This window comes from Ranitomeya imitator, chromosome 3 (genome assembly GCF_032444005.1).
Source record: "Ranitomeya imitator isolate aRanImi1 chromosome 3, aRanImi1.pri, whole genome shotgun sequence".
NCBI classification, from domain to species: domain Eukaryota; kingdom Metazoa; phylum Chordata; class Amphibia; order Anura; family Dendrobatidae; genus Ranitomeya; species Ranitomeya imitator.
In genome coordinates, this window is record NC_091284.1 from 435,202,810 (window position 1) to 435,229,451 (window position 26,642).

The window sequence follows — 26,642 nt, forward strand, 5'->3', positions numbered from 1 at the left end:
GGCATAGAGAAGCATTGGGACGTTTGTTTTGCGAGTTTTACGGACGTATTTTCTGCGCTCTTACGTCCGTAAAACTCGCTAGTGTGACTCCAGCCTAAGAGGGTGGTGGCCCACTCGGAACAAAATATGGCACCTGACAGACTGACAAAGTCACTGGTTGGTCATAAGGATGTAAGTTATTTAACTTCTTCCCAACATTGGATGTACCGAGACCTCATGTATCATGCTGGCTCAGGAACTGAGCTTGCATACTACCCAGCTGATACTGGATGGGCAATACATCAGCCTTTAACAGCTTTGAGTAGTGCTGTTAACCCCTTGAATGCATCTGTCAATCTCTGACAGTGACATTTAAAGCCTGAGGTCTGGGGTTCTTCATTTCAAAATATAAAAATTCGAATAACGAAATATGAAATATTAGTACATAATCAGATTTGGTATCACTGTGTCCATAAAAGTCTTGTCTAACAAAATATAAAATTAATAAACCCTTTCGAAAAATTCAAAAAGAAATTGAAATGCCATAAATTTATATTTCCATTTGTGGTTTCTCGGCAAAAAAATGCAATAAGAAGTGATTAAAACATTGCATCTACCAAAAATCATATCATTAAAATCCATCTGAACGTGATGCAAAAAAATAAGCCAACACAGCTCCATTGATGTAAAAATCAAAACGTTCCAAATTGGGGACCACATTTATTCTTACCAATTTGTGAATTTTTTTCACTACTTACATAAAGAAATCTCTAGAAGTTTAGTACCGCTGTTATTGTACTGATGTGTAGAATCATATTGCTAAGTCATTTTTCCGCTCAATGAACAAAGTAGAAACAAACCCTAAAAAGAAATGGCGGAATTGCTATTTGTTTGGTTTTTTTTCACTGCAATTGAAATTGGATTTTTTTTTTCCAGTTTTTCAGTGCTTTGCATGGTAAAATGAATGGATTCATTCAAATCTTCAACTCATACAGCTATGTTGGCTGAAACATAAAAAGTTACGGATGAGGAAAAAAATTATAGTAAAAAAGCAAGCAACACCAGGTCAAAAAGGTGAAAGAACCTTAAAAAAAAACCCTGCGTTTATAACTGTTATTTCTTATGAGTGTGAATACATTTTTGTCCCAAATGCTTACAAAGCAATAGACTACATATGCATGTCATATTTTTTTTATGATTACAGGAAATATGATTTTGGTGCCCTCTATGTGTAGTGTGGGGTCAATCTCTCTCTGCCTGCCCTTTATGTGTAGTGTGCAGTATATTGCTCTCAGCCTGCCCTTCAAACATAATGTGGGGTTAATCATTCTCGTCCTGCCCTCTATATGTAGTGTGCTGTATATCGCTCTCTGCCTACCTTCTGTACCTTCTGTATGTAATGTGGGGTCTATCACTTCCTGCCTGTCCTCTATGTGTACTGTAGGGTCTACCGATCTCTGCCTGCCCTCCATGTGTAGTGTGGGGTCTATCGCTCTCTGACTGCCCTCCATGTGTAGTGTGGGGTCTATCGCTCTCTGACTGCCCTCCATGTGTAGTGTGGGATCTATCGCTCTCTGACTGCCCTCCATGTGTAGTGTGGGATCTATCGCTCTCTGACTGACCTCCATGTGTAGTGTGGGGTCTATCGCTCCCTGACTGACCTCCATGTGTATTCTCTTCCCTCTGCACTCCATGTCTGCAATCCCCACCCCACAAACTTTCACACCCTCACAGAAATCTTAAACACCTTGACCTACACTCATTCTCTGAATCCCTCCTCCCTCTCACAGATATAAGTTCCTTACACAATGCGGATGACGCTGCCGCTCTATATAACACCACAATAGCTGTAGCTTTGGAATCTGCTGCCCCACTTACACATACCAAAGCTTGCAAAATCAACAGACAGCCCTGGCACACCAGCCTGACTGTCATGCCGTTGCTCCCGCCGCCTCTCCCCACTGCAGCTCGCAGGGTGCGCGCGCGCGTCGCATTCAGCTCTGCGCATGCGCACATCTGATTCCTCTGTTGGCGCTCTTTCCTGTCCTCTCCGTCATCCTGGAGGACTGTAACCCAGAAATAGCTCCCATGCTGCTATGTAAACTGCTTCCTGCTGCTTCTCTGTGCCTGATGTTCATTTGTGTTTACAAGTGCTTCTGGCCACCTGTGGTCTCTGTGCGTTCCTAGCTCTCTGACTTTGGGTCTCCTCCGCCCTCTGCAGTGCCTGCCTGTTTCCTGTGTTCCTGCCTTGTTCCTTCAGTTCCTTTTCCTCTGCGGTACCTGCCCGGCTCCTATATCTTTTCCTTGCTCCCGTCAGCCTCGGTTTCTCCATATTGTCCTGCCAGCCTCCGTGCCTCCGTAGCGTTCCCATCTTCTCCCTTGTCTCAGTAGTTCCTTTCTGTTCCCTCTTTCCCTTTGTGCCTGCTGTGTTCCCATCTGTTCTCAGTCGACCCTCCAGCTTCCGTGGCGATAGTCCCTCACGGGCCTGCCCCTAACTCTCCCTGTATAGGGGGCGGTCCACCTGGTCAGCTCGTCCGAGAGGGGTTCGTCATCACGGTCCAGTGGGTCCACTCTCCGTTTTTCACTGTTTGAATCAACATGCTCTAATAGGACTGCACTCGGGTGACATCCGAGTGCAGCCAGATTCTTACAGCGTCACACTGACCAAAGAACTGAGGCGAGCTTCCAGGGCTGCTGAGCGCACATGGAAAAGATCCCACTCCAAAGAGCACTTCATCGCATTCAAACAGTCCCTCACTACTTTCAAGACCACACTCGCCACAGCTAAACAAACCTACTTCTCATCTCTCATATCCTCCCTGTCTCACAACCCTAAACAGTTATTCAACACCTTCAATTCTCTCCTCCTTCCCCCAGCACCTCCTCCCTCCCCACTCATCTCAGCTGTAGACTTTGCCTCATTTTTCAAGCAGAAGATTGATAACATCAGAGACAGTTTTGGTCAACAACCCCCAGAGCCCTTCCTCCCGACTTCCCAGCCCTCCACCTCCAAAACCAACTTCTCCACCATTACAGAAGATCGACTCTCCACTTTACTCTCAAGATCACATCTCACCACCTGCGCACTTGAACCGATCCCATCCCACTTCATCCCAAACCTCACCACAGTCTTCATCCCAACCCTAACCCATCTCTTCAACCTATCACTAACAACTGGTGTTTTCCCCTCAAGCTTTAAACATGCCTCCATCACACCTGTCCTCAAAAAGTCCTCTCTTGACCCATCCTCTGTGTCTAGCTATCGCCCTATATCACTTCTCCCCTATGCCTCCAAGCTACTGGAACAACACGTCTACCTTGAACTGTCCTCCCATCTCTCTTCTTGCTCCGTCTTTGACTGCTTACAATCTGGCTTCCGGTCACACCACTCCACTGAAACTGCCCTAACTAGGGTCACCAATGACCTCTTAACCGCCAAGAGCAAGCGATACTACTCTGTCCTCCTCCTCCTCGACCTGTCAGCTGCCTTTGACACAGTGGACCATTCCCTATTATTACAGACCCTCTCATCCCTTGGCATCACAGACTTGGCCCTATCCTGGATCTCATCATACCTAACAGACCAGACATTCAGCATCTCCCAATCACACACCACCTCCTCACCTCGCCCCCTATCTGTCGGAGTCCCACAAGGTTCAGTCCTAGGGCCCTGCTCTTCTCCATTTACACCATTGGCCTGGGACAGCTCATAGAATCTCATGGCTTTCAGTATCATCTCTATGCTGATGACACACAGATCTACATCTCTGGACCAGATACCACCTCCCTACTAACCAGAATCCCTCAATGTCGGTCCACTATTTCATCCTTCTTCTCCACTAGATTTCTGAAACTTAACATGGACAAAACAGAATTCATCATCTTTCCCCCATCTCACGTGACCCCCCCAACGAAAGTATCCATTACAGTAAATGGCTGCCCACTCTCCCCAGTCCCACAAGCTCGCAGCCTCGGGGTAATCATTGATGCTGATCTCTCCTTCAAACCACATATCCAAGCCCTTTCCACTTCCTGCCGACTTCAACTCAAAAATATTTCACAAATCCGTTCATTTCTCTACCAAGAATCTGCAAAAACCCTAGTCCATGCCCTCATCATCTCTTGCCTTGACTACTGCAACCTCCTGCTCTGTGGCCTCCTGTTGTGGCTGGTAATTCAGTACCACAATGGACATAGAAGTCAGAGCACATACAGTGATCTGACAATAACCCCAAAACATAGAACGAGCTCTGAGACGTGGGAACTCTGCTGACCGCAATCCCTAATCCTCTCCAACCACACTAGAGGCAGCCGTGGATTGCGCCTAACGCTCCCTATGCAACTCGGCACAGCCTGAGAAACTAGCTAGCCTGAAGATAGAAAATGAGCCTACCTTGCCTCAGAGAAATACCCCAAAGGAAAAGGCAGCCCCCCACATATAATGACTGTGAGTTAAGATGAAAAGACAAACGTAGAGATGAAACAGATTTAGCAAAGTGAGGCCCGACTTTCTGAACAGAGCGAGGATAGGAAAGGTAACTTTGCGGTCAACACAAAACCCTACAAACAACCACGCAAAGGGGGCAAAAAGACCCTCCGTACCGACTAACGGCACGGAGGTACACCCTCTGCGTCCCAGAGCTTCCAGCAAGCAAGAAAAACCAAATAAACAAGCTGGACAGAAAAAACAGCAAACAAAAAAAACACAAGAGCAACTTAGCTATGCAGAGTAGCAGGGCACAGGAACGATCCAGGAGGAAGCAAGTCAATACTAGAACATTGACTGGAGGCCAGGATCAAAGCACTAGGTGGAGTTAAATAGAGCAGCACCTAACGACTTCACCACACCACCTGAGGAAGGAAACTCAGAAGCCGCAGTACCACTCTCCTCCACCAACGGAAGATCATAGAGAGAATCAGCCGAAATACCACTTGTGACCACAGGAGGGAGCTCTGCCACAGAATTCACAACAGCCTCCCCTCTAACACTCTCGCATCCCTCCTGTTATGAAAGGCAATTCAGTACTACAATGGACATAGCGGTCAGAGCACATACAGTGATCTGACAATAACCCAAAATCATAGAACGAGCTCTGAGACGTGGGAACTCTGCAGACCGCAATACCTAATCCTCTCCAAAACAACAATAGAGGCAGCCATGGATTGCGCCTAACTCTGCCTATGCAACTCGGCACAGCCTAAGAAACTAACTAGCCTGAAGATAGAAAATAAGCCTACCTTGCCTCAGAGAAATACCCCAAAGGAAAAGGCAGCCCCCCACATATAATGACTGTGAGTTAAGATGAAAAGACAAACGTAGAGATGAAATAGATTCAGCAAAGTGAGGCCCGACTTTCTTAACAGATCGAGGATAGAAAAGGTAACTTTGCGGTCTACACAAAACCCTAATGAAAACCACGCAAAGGGGGCAAAAAGACCCTCCGTACCGAACTAACGGCACGGAGGTACACCCTTTGCGTCCCAGAGCTTCCAGCAACAAAATAGACAAGCTGGACAGAAAAAATAGCAAACAAATAGCAAAGAAGAACTTAGCTATGCAGAGCAGCAGGCCACAGGAATGATCCAGGGAAAAGCAAGTCCAACACTGGAACATTGACAGGAAGCCAGGATCAAAGCATTAGGTGGAGTTAAGTAGAGAAGCACCTAACGACCTCACCAGATCACCTGAGGGAGGAAACTCAGAAGCCGCAGTACCACTTCCCTCCACCAACAGAAGCTCACAGAGAGAATCAGCCGAAGTACCACTTGTGACCACAGGAGGGAGCTCTGCCACAGAATTCACAACAGTACCCCCCCTTTGAGGAGGGGTCACCGAACCCTCACCAGAGCCCCCAGGCCGACCAGGATGAGCCACATGAAAGGCACGAACAAGATCGGGAGCATGGACATCAGAGGCAAAAACCCAGGAATTATCTTCCTGAGCATAACCCTTCCATTTAACCAGATACTGGAGTTTCCGTCTAGAAACACGAGAATCCAAAATCTTCTCCACAATATACTCCAATTCCCCCTCCACCAAAACCGGGGCAGGAGGATCAACAGATGGAACCATAGGTGCCACGTATCTCCGCAACAATGACCTATGGAATACGTTATGTATGGAAAAAGAATCTGGAAGGGTCAGACGAAAAGACACAGGATTAAGAACCTCAGAAATCCTATATGGACCAATGAAACGAGGTTTAAACTTCAGAGAGGAAACCTTCATAGGAATATGACGAGAAGATAACCAAACCAGATCCCCAACACGAAGTTGGGGACCCACACGGAGTCTGCGATTAGCGAAATGTTGAGCCTTCTCCTGGGACAAGGTCAAATTGTCCACTACATGAGTCCAAATCTGCTGCAACCTGTCCACCACAGTATCCACACCAGGACAGTCCGAAGACTCAACCTGTCCTGAAGAGAAACGAGGATGGAACCCAGAATTGCAGAAAAATGGCGAAACCAAGGTAGCCGAGCTGGCCCGATTATTAAGGGCGAACTCAGCCAAAGGCAAAAAGGACACCCAGTCATCCTGATCGGCAGAAACAAAGCATCTCAGATATGTTTCCAAGGTCTAATTGGTTCGTTCGGTCTGGCCATTAGTCTGAGGATGGAAAGCCGAGGAAAAAGACAAGTCAATGCCCATCCTACCACAAAAGGCTCGCCAAAACCTTGAAACAAACTGGGAACCTCTGTCAGAAACGATATTCTCTGGAATGCCATGTAAACGAACCACATGCTGGAAGAACAATGGCACCAAATCAGAGGAGGAAGGCAATTTAGGCAAGGGTACCAGATGGACCATCTTAGAAAAGCGATCACAGACCACCCAAATGACTGACATCTTTTGAGAAACGGGAAGATCAGAAATAAAATCCATAGAGATATGTGTCCAAGGCCTCTTCGGGACCGGCAAGGGCAAAAGCAACCCACTGGCACGAGAACAGCAGGGCTTAGCCCGAGCACAAATCCCACAGGACTGCACAAAAACACGCACATCCTGCGACAGAGACGGCCACCAAAAGGATCTAGCCACCAACTCTCTGGTACCAAAGATTCCAGGATGACCAGCCAATACCGAACAATGAACCTCAGAGATAACTTTATTGGTCCACCTATCAGGGACAAACAGTCTCTCCGCTGGACAACGATCAGGTTTATTAGCCTGAAATTTTTGCAGCACCCGCCGCAAATCAGGGGAGATGGCAGACACAATTACTCCTTCCTTGAGGATACCCGCCGGCTCAGACAAACCCGGAGAGTTGGGCACAAAACTCCTAGACAGAGCATCCGCCTTCACATTTTTAGAGCCCGGAAGGTACGAAATCACAAAGTCAAAACGGGCAAAAAACAGCGACCAACGAGCCTGTCTAGGATTCAACCGCTTAGCAGACTCAAGATAAGTCAAGTTCTTATGATCAGTCAAAGCCACCACGCGATGCTTAGCTCCTTCAAGCCAATGACGCCACTCCTCGAATGCCCACTTCATGGCCAGCAACTCTCGGTTGCCCACATCATAATTTCGCTCAGCAGGCGAAAACTTCCTGGAAAAAAAAGCGCATGGTTTCATCACTGAGCAATCAGAACCTCTCTGCGACAAAACAGCCCCTGCTCCAATCTCAGAAGCATCAACCTCGACCTGGAACGGAAGAGAAACATCTGGTTGACACAACACAGGGGCAGAAGAAAAACGACGCTTCAAGTCTTGAAAAGCTTCCACAGCAGCAGAAGACCAATTGACCAAATCAGCACCCTTCTTGGTCAAATCGGTCAATGGTTTGGCAATACTAGAAAAATTGCAGATGAAGCGACGATAAAAATTAGCAAAGCCCAGGAATGTCGGCTGAGTCCAATCATGGATGGCTTGGACCTTAACAGGATCCATCTCGATAGTAGAAGGGGAAAAGATGAACCCCAAAAATGAAACCTTCTGCACACCAAAGAGACACTTTGATCCCTTCACAAACAAAGAATTAGCACGCAGGACCTGAAAAACTGTTCTGACCTGCTTCACATGAGACTCCCAATCATCCGAGAAGATCAAAATGTCATCCAAGTACACAATCAGGAATTTATCCAGGTACTCTCGGAAGATGTCATGCATAAAGGACTTAAACACTGATGGAGCATTGGCAAGTCCGAATGGCATCACTAGATACTCAAAATGACCCTCGGGCGTATTAAATGCAGTTTTCCATTCATCTCCTCGCCTGATTCGCACCAGATTATACGCACCACGAAGATCTATCTTGGTGAACCAACTAGCCCCCTTAATCCGAGCAAACAAATCAGATAACAATGGCAAGGGGTACTGAAATTTAACCATGATCTTATTTAAAAGGCGGTAATCTATACAAGGTCTCAGCGAACCATCCTTCTTGGCTACAAAAAAGAACCCTGCTCCTAATGGTGACGATGACGGGCGAATATGCCCCTTCTCCAGGGATTCCTTCACATAACTGCGCATAGCGGCGTGCTCAGGCACGGATAAATTAAACAGTCGACCTTTTGGGAAATGGAACATCACCATGTACCCCCTGACAACCCCAGCTGGACACCGACATGGATTTCCAATCTAATACTGGATTATGGGCTTTTTTTTGCAAAAAACGTATCAACCAAATACCCTGTTTTTTACATCTTTTACTAGCACTTGCGGATTACTGCAACATTTTTTCAAACTGAGTGTTTTTGGTTTTACTATTCTCTTTTGTGTCTTCAGGTTTCTTGGTGGTGTGTGAACATGATCATACAGACTTGTTCACTGTGCAAGTAGCCCATGTGTTCCTGTTTCCATAATTGTTCTCTTGTGTCTACAAGACTGGGGAGTTCCACCACTCCTCTTGGGCTATCTGCACAAAAGCTGTTCTACTCTGTATGCACACATGGATTTTTCCTCTCTGAACCCTGTTCACACAGGTTATATACAGATGATCAGGTTTTTAAATACATCAGATAGGGATTGCATACATTAGTTAGGACTGCTCTGATAAGGGTATACCGTGAAGATTGGTAGAGCAGCTTAGTATACATTTTTTGCAAAAAACGTATCAACCAAATACCCTGTTTTTTACATCTTTTACTAGCACTTGCGGATTACTGCAACATTTTTTCAAACTGAGTGTTTTTGGTTTTACTATTCTCTTTTGTGTCTTCTGGATTATGGGCTTGTAGCCATGGCAACCCCAACACGACCACATCATGCAGATTATGCAACACCAGAAAGCGAATAACCTCCTGATGTGCAGGAGCCATGCATATGGTCAGCTGGGTCCAGTATTGAGGCTTATTCTTGGCCAAAGGCGTGTCATCAATTCCTCTCAATGGAATAGGACACTGCAAGGGCTCCAAGAAAAACCCATAACGCTTAGCATACTCCAAGTCCATCAAATTCAGGGCAGCGCCTGAATCCACAAATGCCATGACAGAATACGATGACAAAGAGCAGATCAAGGTAACGTACAGAAGAAATTTTGATTGTACCGTACCAATGGTGGCAGACCTAGCGAACCGCTTAGTGCGCTTAGGACAATCAGAGATAGCATGAGTGGAATCACCACAGTAGAAACACAGCCCATTCAGACGTCTGTGTTTTTGCCGTTTAACTCTGGTCAAAGTCCTATCGCACTGCATAGGCTCAGGTTTAAGCTCAGGTAATACCGCCAAATGGTGCACAGATTTAAGCTCACGCAAGCGTCGACCGATCTGAATGGCCAAAGACATAGACTCATTCAAACCAGCAGGCATAGGAAATCCCACCATGACATCCTTAAGGGCTTCAGAGAGACCCTTTCTGAACATAGCTGCCAGCGCAGATTCATTCCATTGAGTGAGCACGGACCACTTTCTAAATTTCTGACAATATACCTCTATCTCATCCTGACCCTGACAAAGAGCCAGCAAATTTTTCTCTGCCTGATCCACTGAATTAGGTTCGTCGTACAGCAATCCGAGCGCCAGGAAAAACGCATCGATATTACTCAATGCAGGATCTCCTGGCGCAAGAGAAAATGCCCAGTCCTGAGGGTCGCCGCGCAAAAAAGAAATAACAATCAAAACCTGTTGAACTGGATCACCAGAGGAGCGAGGTTTCAAGGCCAGAAATAATTTACAATTATTTTTGAAACTCAGAAACTTAGTTCTATCTCCAAAAAACAAATCAGGAATAGGAATTCTTGGTTCCAACATAGCTTTCTGATCAATAGTGTCTTGAATCTTTTGCACATTTATATTATCCATCGAAGAGCACAGACCCTGAATGTCCATGTCCACACCTGTGTCCTGAACCACCCAAATGTCTAGGGGAAAAAAACGGCAAAACACAGTGCAAAGGAAAAAAAAATGGTCTCAGAACTTCTTTTTTCCCTCTATTGGGAATCATTAGTCCTTTTGGCTTCCTGTACTGTTATGAAAGGCAATTCAGTACTACAATGGACATAGCGGTCAGAGCACATACAGTGATCAGACAATAACCCAAAATCATAGAACGAGCTCTGAGACGTGGGAACTCTGCAGACCGCAATCCCTAATCCTCTCCAAAACAACACCAGAGGCAGCCGTGGATTGCGCCTAACTCTGCCTATGCAACTCGGCACAGCCTAAGAAACTAACTAGCCTGAAGATAGAAAATAAGCCTACCTTGCCTCAGAGAAATACCCCAAAGGAAAAGGCAGCCCCCCACATATAATGACTGTGAGTTAAGACGAAAAGACAAACGTAGAGATGAAATAGATATGATAGGATCAAAGCATTAGGTGGAGTTAAGTAGAGAAACACCTAACGACCTCACCAGATCACCTGAGGGAGGAAACTCAGAAGCCGCAGTACCACTTCCCTCCACCAACAGAAGCTCACAGAGAGAATCAGCCGAAGTACCACTTGTGACCACAGGAGGGAGCTCTGCCACAGAATTCACAACACCCTCCAATCTATTCTAAACTCTGCTGCCCGACTAATCCACCTGTCCCCCCGCTATTTCCCAGCTTCTCCCCTCTGTCAATCTCTTCACTAGCTCCCCATTGCCCAGAGGCTCCAGTACAAAACCCTAACCATGACGTACAAAGCCATCCACAACCTGTCTTCTCCATACATCTGTGACCTCGTCTCCCGGTACTTACCTACACGCAACCTCCGATCCTCACAAGACCTCCTTCTCTACTCCCCTCTTATCTCCTCTTCCCACAATCGTATACAAGATTTCTCTTGCGTATCACCCCTACTCTGGAACCCTCTACCCCAACATATCAGAATCTCACCTACCATCGAAACCTTCAAAAAGAACCTGAAGACCTACCTCTTCCAGCAAGCCTATAACCTGCAGTAACCACCGATCGACCAAGCCGCTGCATGACCAGCTCTACCCTCGCCTACTGTATTCTCACCCATCCCTTGTAGATTGTGAGCCTTCGCGGGCAGGGTCCTCTCTCCTCCTGTACCAGTTATGACTTGTATTGTTTAAGATTATTGTACTTGTTTTTATTATGTATACCCCTCCTAACATGTAAATCGCCATGGAATAAATGGCGCTATAACAATAAATAATAATAATAATAATGTGTAGTGTGGGGTCTATCACTCTCTGCCTGCCCTCAATGTGTAGTGTGCGGTCTATCACTCTCTGACTGACCTCCATGTGTAGTGTGGGGTCTATCGCTCTCTGACTGACCTCCATGTGTAGTGTGGGGTCTATCGCTCTCTGACTGACCTCCATGAGTAGTGCGGGGTCTATCGCTCTCTGACTGACCTCCATGTGTAGTGTGGGGGTCTATAGCTCTCTGACTGACCTCCATGTGTAGTGTGGGGTCTATCACTCTCTACCTGATCTCCATATGTAGTGTGGGGTCTATCACTCTCTGCCTGCCCTCTATTTGTAGTGTGGGGTCTATTACTCTCTTCCTGCCCTCCATGTGTAGTGTGGGGTCTATCATTCTCTACCTGTCCTCCATGTGTAGTGTGGGGTCTATCATTCCCTGCCTGCCCTCCATGTGTAGTGTGGGGTCTATCATTCTCTGCCTGTCCTCCATGTGTAGTGTGGAGTCTATTGCTTTTTGCCTGACCTCCATGTGTAGTGTGAGGTCTATTACTCTCTGCCTGACCTCCATGTGTATTGTGGGGTCTATCATTCTCTGCCTGTCCTCCATGTGTATTGTGGGGTCTATCTCTCTCTGCCTGCTCTCCATGTATAGTTTGGGGTCTGTCAATCTCTGCCTGACCTCCAAGCCAGCAAAAAAAGTTCTGCAGCTATGAAGGTTCATTGTGAGCACCCAGCACTGACCAGTATAATTATTATTTTTTAACAATGGGTCCTGCACCCTCCTCAATGAAAGAAGCTGGTTGCTACATTTTACAGGGTAACCAATTGGTGGAGGGTAAAAATAGGGCAACTTTCTCAAAAACTGGGTAAGTTGTCATGCCTCCATGAAAGGGATTATTCAATCATAAGGACTGATAGTATATTACCTATGTCTGCCATCACTGTCTGATCAGAGGAGCTGCTATTACCAAAATCTACAATGAAGGGGCTGATTTTTTTCTATTTTTAATTTTTAAATCTGTAAAATGTAATTGCCATTTTTTCTATTTACCATTTTAATCGCTATTTATTATCTGCACAAAGTTTACAATGTTAATTAGGCCGCTGTTAACAGAAATAATTGAGCAAAACTAGATTATTAATATCATGTTTTTGGAAGCAGACACTTCCTAAGTTATGAGGAATCTTAGTTATCAATTGTTTTGTATGGAACAGCAGGCAGGCTGCTGGAAAGAATCCCATACAGACGTGGTGAAGATATAAAGAATCTGAAGTCTTACCTGATGCATTTACAGCAATGGACACAACCAAAAGCAAGCCAAGTGTAACATGTAGATCCATTACTTCTTCGGGTTTTCATCTGAAGATCTGATGATAAAGTAGGTTTTCTATAAATACGTTCAACTCAAAAAATTTGCACTTGACACAAGATCACCGAGCACACTAAGACTTATGACATTTCCCACCAGCCCTGGTTCTCCCCTAGGGTAAACATCACTGATTTATGAAATGACATTCTTTACGTTTTGTATTGAGTCGCTTATTGCCGGAGTGACAAACATGTAAAACCTGTTTATATGCAAAGCAACAAGAGTGTAAGTTCTTCCATTATATGGTAATCGTAGTCACAAATTAGTATACAAAGCCTTATTTTACGTAGCTCTAGATTCTTCAAATGGTTTCAGTCATAAAGAAGTACAGTTATATATGAGCAGTATGGTAGTCATGGACAAAATATTTGTGCAGTTTTTTTTTCAACAAAATTTACAAAACCATTTTTTTAAAGTACCACCTCACATTTGAAGTCACTTTGACAGGTCTATATGATAGAAAATGCCCAAAAAGTGACACCATTCTAAAAACTACACCCCTCAAGGTGCTCAAACCACATTCAAGAAGTTTATTAACCTTTCAGGTGCTTCAGATTAATTTTTGGAATATGGAAAAAAAATGAACATTTAACTTTTTTCACAATTTTTTTTTACTTCAGATCCAATTTTTCTGTATTTTGACAAGGGTAACAGGAAAAAATGGACCCCAAAATTTGTTGAGTAATTTTTCCTGAGCGTGCCGATACCCCATATGAGGGAGAGGGAGAAAACCACTGTTGACTTTTTGAATGCAAAATTTGCTGGAACATTTGGCAGACATGTCGCGTTTGGAGAGCCTCTGTGTCATGATCCAGGCTGGGGTTTGTTTCATGTTATTCTATCCCCAGTCTGGTCATGCAGGGGTTTACCTTCTCTGCCTTGTTTTGGTTTCTGTGTGACTATTTCAATCTGCTGTACCCTGCAGACCAATGTCAGTGATAGTTCATGCTCCCAGGCTAGAGCAGCTGACTCCTTGATACCGTGTTTTGTCCTCTGTCTGTTTACTCTGTTCCCGTGACTGCCCTATCCTGCCACCCTGCTTGTCTTAATGTTGGTTCCCCGTGCTTGGACCTCTTGATATTTGACCCAACTTGTCTTCTCACCTGTTTGACTGTCTCTCATCTCTGTTATCTCTGCTCCCTTCTGGCTCTGACTTCTGGCTTGTATTTGACCACGTGCAATGCTGTGACCTCTGGTACTTCTTATCCTGATTGTTTCTGACACGGCTCGTCTGACCATTCTTTCGCCACCAGGTGGAGCTTGTGCTGCTGCTCAGTGGTGTTATGCTGTGTGTGCAACCTCTCTTCCCTCACAAGCATCCCCTGGTGGAGGTTGCTCTTTACTGCACTGCAGCAGCATTACACTCTGATGTGCCTAAATAGTGAAAATCCCACACAAGTGACACCATTTGGTAGACTAGACCCCTCAGGATACTGATCTACACGTGTGGTGAGCACATTGAACCCTCATGTGCTTCACAGAAGTTTATAAAGCTGATCCGTGAAAATTTTTTTAAAAAATCACATTTTCCCACAAATATATTTTATGCCCCAAATGTTGCATTTTCCTAAGGGTAACAGGAGAAATTGCACAATGCAATTTGTTGTGAAATTTCTCCTGAGTACGCTGATAATCAATATTAGAGAGAAAAATACTGTTTAGGCTCACGGCAGAGCTAGGAAGGGAAGTAGCATCATTTGACTTTTTGAATTTAAATTTGTCCGAAATCATTATCGGACGTCATGTCCTGTTTTGAGAGCCCCTGATGTGGATAAACAGTGAAAACCCCACACAAATGACCCCTTTTTGGAAATTAGACCCCTCAAGGAATGTATTTAGATGTATGGTGAGCACCTTGAACCCCCAGGTGCTTCACAGAAGTTTATAACGTTAAGCAGTGAAAATAAAAAAAAAACACATTTTCCCAACAAAAAATGTTATTTTTGCCCCAAATTTTGCATTTTTTTAAAGAATAAAAGGAGAAATTGCACCATACAATTTGTTGTACAATTTCTCCTGAATACGCTGATACCCAATATGTGGGAGAATACTACTTTTGAGGCACAGTGCAAAGCTCAGAAGGGAAGAGGTGCCATATTGGAGTTCAGATTTTGCTGGAATGGTTGAGAGTGCCATGTCACATTGGGAGAGCCCCTGAGGTGTCAGAACAACAGAAACTCCTTATATGTGAACTCATTTTACAAACAACACTCCCCAATGAATTAATCTAGGGGTGCAGTGATGATATTGACACCACATGTGCCTCACAGAATTTTATACCACTGAGCAGTGAAGAAAAAATACATTACATTTTAGCCCCAAGTTTTTAATTTTTCTAAGAGCTAATAGGATTTTTTTTTACCACAAACTGAGGTCCATTTTTTCCTGAGTGCGCCAGTGCCCTACATGTAATAGGGAAATGTTTTTCAGGCACCATGCAAAGCTCAGAAGGGAAGAAGTGCCAGATTTTACTGTTATGGTTTGCAGGTGCCATGACCCACTGGGAGAGCCCATGAGGTGCCAGAACTGCAGAACCCCCATAAGTGACCCCATTTTACAAACTATATCTCTTACTCAATTCATCTAGGGGTACATTGATCATATTGACACCACAGGTGTGTCACAGAATTTGATACCATTGGGCAGTGAAGAAAAAAATAGCTACATTTTTACCATCAAAATTTAGTTTTAGTCCCAGATTTTACATTTTCACACAAAAAGTGGGTAAAAATAGCATGATAATTTGTCCCACAATTTCAACTGATCGTGGCAATACCCCATATGTGGCTGTACAGTACTACTTAGCCATACGGAGAGACTCGGGAGGAACAGAGTGCTGTTTGCCTCATGGAGCGCAGATTTTCCCAGAACAGTTTGTGGACTCCTTTTACAGTGCCCCTAATTGTTAGAAGAGCAGAATCCCCCCTCAAGTGACCCCATTTTGGAAATGATATCCCTTGTGGAATTTATCTACATGTGTAGTGACGATTTTGACTTCATGAGTGTTTTCCATAAACAAGCAGCAATGAAAGTTGCAGAGTAAAAATTGCAAACTGCTGTTGTAGTGATCAGTACGCTCCAGTGACCAGTATGTTGCAGTCACCAGTAAGTTATGCCCAGCAGGTGCTTCTGGAGGCATGTACCTGTAAGTTAAGTGGGCTCTCATTGCTTCAGAAATGCCAAACATGTGATCGCGTTTTGTGGTTTAGGTACACTGTGGAGCTCAGAAGGGAGGAGGCATTTGTATTAGGGAGTGGAGAATTTGCTGAATTTCTTTTGGAGGGTGAGGAGCCATTTCGCTTTTCCAGAGCCTTTGTACTACCAGTAATGTGGAAGTCCTCTATATTTCCATTAATAGATGACAGACCTGAGTAGGGACTTGCTTTTTTTTAGATTGAGCTGAAGCTTTTGTTGGAACATTTTACATAATGTTTGGGATTACATATATCTGGTGGTGCTATATCTGGTGGTGCTCTACGCTGAGCACTTACTTTTAGGTCTCCATCTAAATCTCGGAGTGGCGTGATTCAGATGAACCTGCCTGGGGATCCATTCACTATAATGACGCAGCAGAGTTACTCTGGACTCTGTCTGGCCTCTTTTCAGCAGTGTCCTTCATTTCAGAAGTGTACAAAACTGTGGCTGATGGCACTTTTATGCAATTCTAAAAAGACGGACACTGCAGGATCACAGGTCAGATGGCGTCCACAGTGAATCATAGAAACATAGAATGGTAGAGTTGGAACGGACCTCCTGGGTTATCTGGTCCAACCCCTGCTCAAAGCAGGATTCACTAAATCATCCCAGACAGATGTCTGTCCAGCCTCTGTTTGAAGACTTCCATTGAAGGGGAACTCACCACCTCTCGAGGCAACCTGTTCCACTCATTGATCACCCTAACTGTCAGAAAGTTTTTCTAATATCTAATCTGTGTCTCCCCCATTCAGTTTCATCCCATTGCTTCTAGTCTTTCCTTGTGCAAATGAGAATAAAGTATATATTTGTAGACAGCTATTAAGTCTCCTCTCAGTCTTCTTTTTTGCAAGCTAAACATTCCCAAACCCTGTAAATGTTCCTCATAGGACATGGTTTGCAGACCAGTCACCATTGTGGTTGCTGTTGTGAATTCTGTGGCCAAGCTCCCTCCTGTGGTCGTGAGTGGTACTTCGGCTGGTTCTGTCTATGAGCTTCCTTTGGTGGATGAGAGTGGTACTGCGGCTTCTGAGTTTCCTTCCTCAGGTGATGAGGTTAAGTCGTTAGGGGCTGCTCTATTTAACTCCACCTGGTGCTTTGATCCTGGCCTCCAGTCAATGTTCTAGTATTGGTCTTGCTTCCTCATGGATCGTTCCTGTGGCCTGTTCATCCTGCATAAGCTAAGTTCTGCTTGTGTTACTTTTGTTTGCTATTTTTCCTGTCCAGCTTGCTATATTGGTTTTTCTTGCTTGCTGGAAGCTCTGAGACGCAGAGGGAGCACCTCCGTACCGTTAGTCGGTGCGGAGGGTCTTTTTGCCCCTCTGCGTGGTTGTTTGTAGGTTTTTGTGTTGACCGCAAAGCTATCTTTCCTATTCTCGGTCTATTCAGTAAGTCGGGCCTCACTTTGCTAAATCTATTTCATCTCTGTGTTTGTATTTCATCTTTACTCACAGTCATTATATGTGAAGGGCTGCCTTTTCCTTTGGGGATTTTCTCTGAGGCAAGGTAGGCTTATTTTTCTATCTTCAGGGCTAGTTAGTTTCTCAGGCTGTGCCGAGTTGCATAGGGAGCGTTAGGCGCAATCCACGGCTACCTCTAGTGTGGTGTGATAGGATTAGGGATTGCGGTCAGCAGAGTTCCCACGTCTCAGAGCTCGTCCTATGTTTTTGGTCAATGTCAGGTCACTTTGTGTGCTCTGAACTTCAATGTCCATTGTGGTTCTGAATTACCTGTTCATAACAGTACTGGAGGCCCAAAGTACTAATGCTTCTCAATAGAGGGAAAAGAGAAGTTCTGAGACCATTTTTTTTTCTTTGCACTGTGTTCTGTCTTTCTTTTCCCCTTTACATCAGGGTGGTTCAGAACACAGGTGTGGACATGGACATTCAGGGTCTGTCCTCTTTGATGGATAATCTCACTATAAGAGTACAGAACATTCAAGATTTAGTGGTTCAGAATCCTATGTTAGAACCTAAAATTCCTATTCTTGAGTTATTTTCTGGAGATAGAGCTAAGTTTTTGAATTTTAAAAATAATTGTAAACTATTTCTGGCTTTGAAACCCCGCTCCTCTGGTGACCCAGTTCAACAAGTTAAGATCATTATTTCTTTATTACGTGGCGACCCTCAAGACTGGGCATTTTCCCTTGCGCCAGGAGATCCTGCATTATGTAATATTGATGCGTTTTTTCTGGTGCTCGGATTGCTGTACGATGAACCTAATTCAGTGGATCAGGCAGAGAAAAATTTGCTGGCTCTGTGTCAGGGTCAGGATGAGATAGAGATTTATTGTCAGAAGTTTAGAAAGCCGTCCGTGCTCACTCAATGGAATGAATGTGCGCTGGCAGCTATTTTCAAAAAGGGTCTCTCTGAAGCCCTTAAGGATGTCATGGTGGGATTTCCTATGCCTGCTGGTCTAAATGAGTCTATGTCTTTGGCCATTCAGATCGGTCGACGCTTGCGTGAGCGTAAATCTGTGCACCATTTGGCGGTATTATCTGAGCATAAACCTGAGCCTATGCAGTGCGATAGGACTTTGACCAGAGCTGAAAGGCAAGAACACAGACATCAGAATGGGCTGTGTTTCTACTGTGGTGATTCCACTCATGCTATCTCCGATTGTCCTAAGCACACTAAGCGGTTCGCTAGGTCCGCCACCATTGGTACGGTACAGTCGAAATTTCTTTTGTCCGTTACTTTGATCTGCTCTTTGTCTTCCTATTCTGTCATGGCATTTGTGGATTCAGGCGCTGCCCTGAATTTGATGGACTTAGAGTTTGCTAGGCGCTGTGGGTTTGTCTTGGAGCCCTTGCAGTGTCTTATTCCATTGAGAGGAATTGATGCTACGCCTTTGGCCAAGAATAAGCCTCAGTATTGGACCCAGCTGACTATGTGCATGGCTCCTGCGCACCAGGAGGATATTCGCTTTCTGGTGTTGCATAATCTGCATGATGTGGTCGTGTTGGGGTTGCCATGGCTACAAGTCCATAACCCAGTATTAGATTGGAAATCAATGTCTGTGTCCAGCTGGGGTTGTCAGGGGGTACATGGTGATGTTCCATTTCTGTCTATCTCATCATCCACCCCTTCTGAGGTCCCAGAGTTCTTGGCTGATTACCGGGATGTATTTGATGAGCCCAAGTCCAATGCCCTACCTCCGCATAGGGATTGTGATTGTGCTATCGATTTGATTCCTGGTAGGAAGTTTCCTAAGGGTCGACTGTTTAATTTATCTGTACCTGAGCACGCCGCTATGCGGAGTTATGTGAAGGAGTCTTTGGAGAAGGGTCATATTCGCCCGTCATCGTCGCCATTGGGAGCGGGGTTCTTTTTTGTGGCCAAGAAGGATGGTTCGCTGAGACCTTGTATTGAATACCGCCTTCTAAATAAAATTACGATCAAATTTCAGTACCCCTTGCCGCTGCTGTCTGATTTGTTTGCTCGGATTAAGGGGGCTAGTTGGTTCACCAAGATAGATCTTCGTGGTGCGTATAATCTTGAGCGTATTAAACGGAGCGATGAATGGAAAACAGCATTTAATACGCCCGAAGGCCATTTTGAGTACCTGGTTATGCCATTCGGGCTTTCTAATGCTCCATCAGTGTTTCAGTCCTTTATGCATGACATCGTCCGAGAGTACCTGGATAAATTCCTGATTGTATACTTGGATGATATTTTGGTCTTCTCGGATGATTGGGAGTCTCATGTGAAGCAGGTCAGAATGGTGTTCCAGGTCCTGCGTGCTAATTCTTTGTTTGTGAAGGGGTCAAAGTGTCTCTTTGGTGTTCAGAAGGTTTCATTTTTGGGGTTCATTTTTTCTCCTTCTACTATCGAGATGGACCCTGTTAAAGTTCAGGCCATTTATGATTGGACTCAGCCAACATCCCTGAAGAGTCTGCAGAAGTTCCTGGGCTTTGCTAATTTTTGTGAGAAAACGGGGGTAGATCACCTGCGCTAAGTGTGGGTGCCTCTGCTGGCACTAGAAGCTATATACGGGAACAATACCCGGCAGATAGGAGCTAACAATAGTTAGAATGGTGCACTTACTTCATACTGGGAAGATGATGTGGGCGTAGAACTTCCTAGAGCTGAGTGCCTGGCTCCGTACTGCAAGATCAGGGGATAGTGGTAGCGCCTGGATCCGCGCGAGCCTGAACAGCAGGGTGAACGCTGGAACCAGGAAAGAACCGCCAACTTCTAGCGTGCCCCGGCCGGAAGCAACGCCGAAGCGGTGGCAGAGTGTGGGGGGGCGTGGCGAGTAGCGTGACGTCACAGCTAATGGGCGGGCGCGTATGAGGATTATCCAATCCAACGCGTTTCGAAGGAAGCGATCCTTCTTCGTCAGGGCTGGAGTTCCCCATGGAGCCCTCCCCTTATATAGCGAACTACCTACACGCCCCCTACAGAAAAAACTACCTGACAACCCTGATTAATGCAGCGTAATTGGTATATCAAATGGGCGCTATGCCTGAATATCTCAATAGATGATATATATAGTGTGTACTTGGTGGATTACAAGAAGACCCAGGTGAAGGTACATAGAGTGGAAGAACATAAAAGAAATGTTGGCGCAGAATAAACGCTGGGATAATGGATTGGTGCCCTAAATCCTGGGCTTTGGTACGACAGATATAAAAAAACTTTGCAAAAATAACTCTAAGTATATCCCACATAATCTCACTATCAGTGAAAAGAAATCCATCATTAACCTTCAGAAAAATCATGATATTGTCATTCGTCCAGCCGATAAAGGTGGCGGCATTGTGGTTCTCGATTGTACTATGTATCATAATGAGTCATTAAGACTTTTAAGTGACTCCGTCACTTACAAAAAACTGCACTTCAATCCTACTAATAATTACATAAAAAAACTTAATCTCTTAGCACTAAAGGGCAAGACCCTAGGGGTATTAAATAAAAAGGAGTTTCAATTTATCAATAACCGAACCCCAACAACAGCTATATTTTATCATATACCTAAAATCCACCAAGATACCTCTAACCCCCCAGGTCGCCCAATTATATCAGGCATCAATTGCTTGACCGCCAATTTGTCCAAATATGTAGATCTGCACTTACAAAAATGTATGCCCTTAATTCCAGCTTATTTAAAAGACACTGCTCATACCATACAAGTTTTGGAACCCATCATATGGCAAAGCAATTTCATTTTGGGCACCCTTGACATTAAATCCCTATACACGGTAATCAACCATGAAAAAGGATGTGAGTCGGCCAATTTCTTTCTAAACGCTTTGGAAATATACCCAAAACCCCAAATCGAATTTATTTTGGAAAGTATTGATTTTATTTTAAGACACAATTATTTCCAATACGAGCAACAGTATTACTTGCAAACGTGGGGCACCGCTATGGGCACACGTTTTGCGCCCAGTTACGCAAACTTATATGTAGGCTACTGGGAGCACCAATATATCTTTAAAGAAGGCATATTACATCCAGGATTAAAGCTTTGGCGTCGCTTCATTGACGACATCCTGTTTATTTGGGAGGGAACCACAACAGAACTGAGCTCCTTCATTTCGGGCCTAAACAACAATCAGTTTGGCCTTGAATTCACTCCCACTACTAATAATTTCCAGGTTAATTTCCTGGACCTTACCATTTATGCGGAAAATAACGTACTTAAAACAAAGTGTTTTCGCAAACCAGTAGATTCAAATAGTTTTATACATCTAACAAGTTGCCACCTTCCAATCTGGCTTACGAACATCCCCAGAGGCCAATACACCCGTATTAGACGCAATTGCACGTAATTTGGAGGATTATAATGAGGAGTCCACATACATCACCAAACAATTTGAAGCCAAAGGTTATCCAACTCAAACCCTTGATGTAGCTCGTCAGACAGTGGGTCATATTCCACGAGCGAACCTCGTTCACAAAACAAAAAAGACTAATTACCCCCAAGATATCCAATCACAAATTAAAGATTTACCCATTGTCACTCAATTCCATTCAGGGTACAAGAAATTCACGAACATAGTTAAAAAACATTGGCCCGTCCTACAATGCGACAAGTACATTGGGGACTTATTACCACACAATCCTAGATTTGTGTATACTAAGGCACAAAATTTGGGCCTCCTCTTAGCACCGACAACCAAACCAGTCCTCTCTAGACCAGGAGCGTCTGCAAAACCATCAGCCCCCCAAAAATGGGGTTTCAGGCCATGTGGTAGTTGTTCGTGTTGTAAGCGAACATCTCTTGGGAAGGTTGTCCAAACAACATTTACAAACTCTGGTGGCACTAAGCAATTTCAGATTAAAAACTCAATAACTTGCGAAACCACGGGGGTAATCTACATATTGCAGTGTCCTTGTAACAAAATGTATGTGGGTCGCACAAAAAGATCTTTAAAGGTCAGAATTAAGGAGCACCTAGATAATATTCAAAAAGGCTTCAAAGGTCACCCTTTATCTCGCCACTTTCTAGAAAAACACAACAAATCTTGTGGAGGGATCCGCTTTTGTGGAATCCAAAAAGTCCAGCAAAACCCTAGGGGCAGAGATTTCCTTAAAGCAATGTCTAGGGTTGAATCCAAATGGATTTACCTATTAGACAGCATGGCCCCAAGAGGCCTTAATTATGAAATCGAGTTATACGCTTTTTAATGCGCATTTTTCATGTTCAGCCATCCCTGTCTATACGTATGAGGTTCAGGACCAAATTGTGTTCCTGTGAACAACCCCGTCTTGGCACATTTATTACACAACCCGTATTTTACTATTATGTGTTACAATGTGCTTAATTTTTTACATCCCTGTTTTTAAATACCTCCACATATTTTTGTTTTAAACTTTTTAAATTTTATTATTGTTCTAGGTTGATAAAACTTTATAATGTAGTATCCTTTTATTTTTAAGGTTTTTATTCATTTTTTGTATTAAAGTTAAACTGTTTTTATCGAGGTCGACTATATGTCATCTCCTCCTTCCCCCCCCCCCCGTTTTTTCGCTATTGTGTTAAAGCCCAGGATTTAGGGCACCAATCCATTATCCCAGCGTTTATTCTGCACCAACATTTCTTTTATGTTCTTCCACTCTATGTACCTTCACCTGGGTCTTCTTGTAATCCACCAAGTACACACTATATATATCATCTATTGAGATATTCAGGCATAGCGCCCATTTGATATACCAATTACGCTGCATTAATCAGGGTTGTCAGGTAGTTTTTTCTGTAGGGGGCGTGTAGGTAGTTCACTATATAAGGGGAGGGCTCCATGGGGAACTCCAGCCCTGACGAAGAAGGATCGCTTCCTTCGAAACGCGTTGGATTGGATAATCCTCATACGCGCCAGCCCATTTGCTGTGACGTCACGCTACTCGCCACGCCCCCCCCACACTCCGACACCGCTTCGGCGTTGCTTCCGGCCGGGGCACGCTAGAAGTTGGCGGTTCTTTCCTGGTTCCAGCGTTCACCCTGCTGTTCAGGCTCGCGCGGATCCAGGCGCTACCACTATCCCCTGATCTTGCAGTACGGAGCCAGGCACTTAGCTCTAGGAAGTTCTACGCCCACATCATCTTCCCAGTATGAAGTAAGTGCACCATTCTAACTATTGTTAGCTCCTATCTGCCGGGTATTGTTCCCGTGTATAGCTTCTAGTGCCAGCAGAGGCACCCACACTAGCGCAGGTGATCTACCCCCGTTTTCTCACTCTTGTTATCTATTTACAGGGTGATACACAGACCCTGTTTTTGATCACCAGCAGCTTCCATTCCCTCCTATTCTTCACTCTCCGAGTGCCAGTGTATTTTATTATTTTTTTCCATACTATTCTAGCTTCTGTGTATTCCACACGTAGGCAGCTCGGACATGGCCATAGATGCCCTCATACACGATAGGGACTTCCGCCGTAGGTTCATACAAACACAGTTTTCCCACCAGAAACTTTCAATCAATGAGCATGACCAGGTTAAAATCTTATTAAGATCACTGGAAAAACAATTAATTAATGAAATGAGGAACCTATGGGAAATCGCGTCATTAGAAAAATATGCCGAGGCAGGCATTGTCCCAAAAGGTCTCATTATTCAGAAAGCCCTCGCAGGCGATTTTGGGGATCCCGACATCCAAAGGGAGTGGGAATCTCTGTTTAAGGAATTTTCTAATCAAGCTTTGAACTTTATCATAGAGAAACGTCGTATTAATCTTAAGGGAATCAGCCAATCTATTACACATGTATTTGAGCAATTAAAAACATATAATCATATTGAAGAACTGCATGATCTTACTTCAAACATTATGTACAGGCTAAAAGAAAAAGAGAAAGAAATTATCACCAAAAAAATGAGAAAGTTCGCAAGAGATAATTTACCTTTTGAGAACATTACACCCAACGAACCCACGCTTAGTCCAAATGAACAATTTGTTACTTTGGACGAATATAATTCCACCCCAACTAATCATTTGGAAGATATTTCTTTAGTATTCTCCACATATACTAATACCAATTCCACCCAGTACACACCCATGTCGGTTCGTACTAGGACTGATCATGAAATGGGGTCGACTAACTCTCCAAACAAAGAAATGATTTCAAATATATCCATGAATGAGGTCAATTCTCCAGTAAGAGAATCTAATCCTGTAATTAATACTCAAATTCCTACTTCAAATAGGTTTTCTCAATTGTCCATAATGGCGGAAGAACCAACAACAACCGCTGAATGGGAACAACCCACTACAAGTACCAATAACAATAGGCTTCATCAAAACCCAATCAGCAAAACCAATACTAAATATCATAACAAAACCTATTCCAGGCACAGACAAGTATCAGTCCCAATTTCCAGACAATTACCCAATCGAATGCTTAACAGCACATATAGGGGTACAGATACTAGACCAAACAAAACCGTACAATCCACCATCAAGCGGGATTTTTTCCACCCACGAAACTCAAAACCAAAAGAGGCAAGAGGGGTGGGAAACTCGCCAAAAAGAAAAATATAAAAAAACTTCTACAAAATCATACGCAAAAAATCTTTAATCTCAGCTCTTACCAATTAACCCATAGTGAAACTAACCTCTTACAAAAAGGTTTAAAATTTGCCCCTACTGCTACAGCTAATCCCTTTAACCTATTCATTAGTATTAAAAAGTTCATGCGTAATTTAGCTCTAAAAAAATACTTTCTGAAAAAGGTACCCATTACTAATTCCACCACTTATTCAACTATAACCAACACTCAGGACTATATCCATACTAACTTAGCACCCCAATCCTCATTCAATCCCATCAATGAATATTCCAGTGCCTTCCAGTTTTTTGACACCCTGGTTACGACAGATATAAAAAAAACTCTGCAAAAATAACTCTAAGTATATCCCACATAATCTCACTATCAGTGAAAGGAAATCCATCATTAACCTTCAGAAAAATCATGATATTGTCATTCGTCCAGCCGATAAAGGTGGCGGCATTGTGGTTCTCGATTGTACTATGTATCATAATGAGTCATTAAGACTTTTAAGTGACTCCGTCACTTACAAAAAAATGCACTTCAATCCTACTATTAATTACATCAAAAAACTTAATCTCTTAGCACTAAAGGGCAAGACCCTAGGGGTATTAAATAAAAAGGAGTTTCAATTTATCAATAACCGAACCCCAACAACAGCTATATTTTATCATATACCTAAAATCCACAAAGATACCTCTAACCCCCCAGGTCGCCCAATTATATCAGGCATCAATTGCTTGACCGCCAATTTGTCCAAATATGTAGATCTGCACTTACAAAAATGTATGCCCTTAATTCCAGCTTATTTAAAAGACACTGCTCATACCATACAAGTTTTGGAACCCATCATATGGCAAAGCAATTTCATTTTGGGCACCCTTGACATTAAATCCCTATACACGGTAATCAACCATGAAAAAGGATGTGAGTCGGCCAATTTCTTTCTAAACGCTTTGGAAATATACCCAAAACCCCAAATCGAATTTATTTTGGAAAGTATTGATTTTATTTTAAGACACAATTATTTCCAATACGAGCAACAGTATTACTTGCAAACGTGGGGCACCGCTATGGGCACACGTTTTGCGCCCAGTTACGCAAACTTATATGTAGGCTACTGGGAGCACCAATATATCTTTAAAGAAGGCATATTACATCCAGGATTAAAGCTTTGGCGTCGCTTCATTGACGACATCCTGTTTATTTGGGAGGGAACCACAACAGAACTGAGCTCCTTCATTTCGGGCCTAAACAACAATCAGTTTGGCCTTGAATTCACTCCCACTACTAATAATTTCCAGGTTAATTTCCTGGACCTTACCATTTATGCGGAAAATAACGTACTTAAAACAAAGTGTTTTCGCAAACCAGTAGATTCAAATAGTTTTATACATCTAACAAGTTGCCACCTTCCAATCTGGCTTACGAACATCCCCAGAGGCCAATACACCCGTATTAGACGCAATTGCACGAATTTGGAGGATTATAATGAGGAGTCCACATACATCACCAAACAATTTTGAAGCCAAAGGTTATCCAACTCAAACCCTTGATGTAGCTCGTCAGACAGTGG

At 43.9% G+C, this 26,642-nt stretch overlaps 1 protein-coding gene across 1 annotated transcript in view; it reads right to left on the bottom strand.

Annotated features, from left to right (window-relative positions):
* Positions 1–13,010, bottom strand: part of LOC138670194 (uroplakin-3b-like) — an 82,607-nt gene extending 69,597 nt beyond the window's left edge. The window contains exon 1 of the mRNA XM_069757311.1: positions 12,799–13,010. Within this exon, the coding sequence (XP_069613412.1) occupies positions 12,799–12,859 (61 nt within the window). The 5' untranslated portion in view covers positions 12,860–13,010. The remainder of the gene's footprint in view (positions 1–12,798) is intronic.
* Between the last annotated feature and the right edge of the window lie 13,632 nt (positions 13,011–26,642).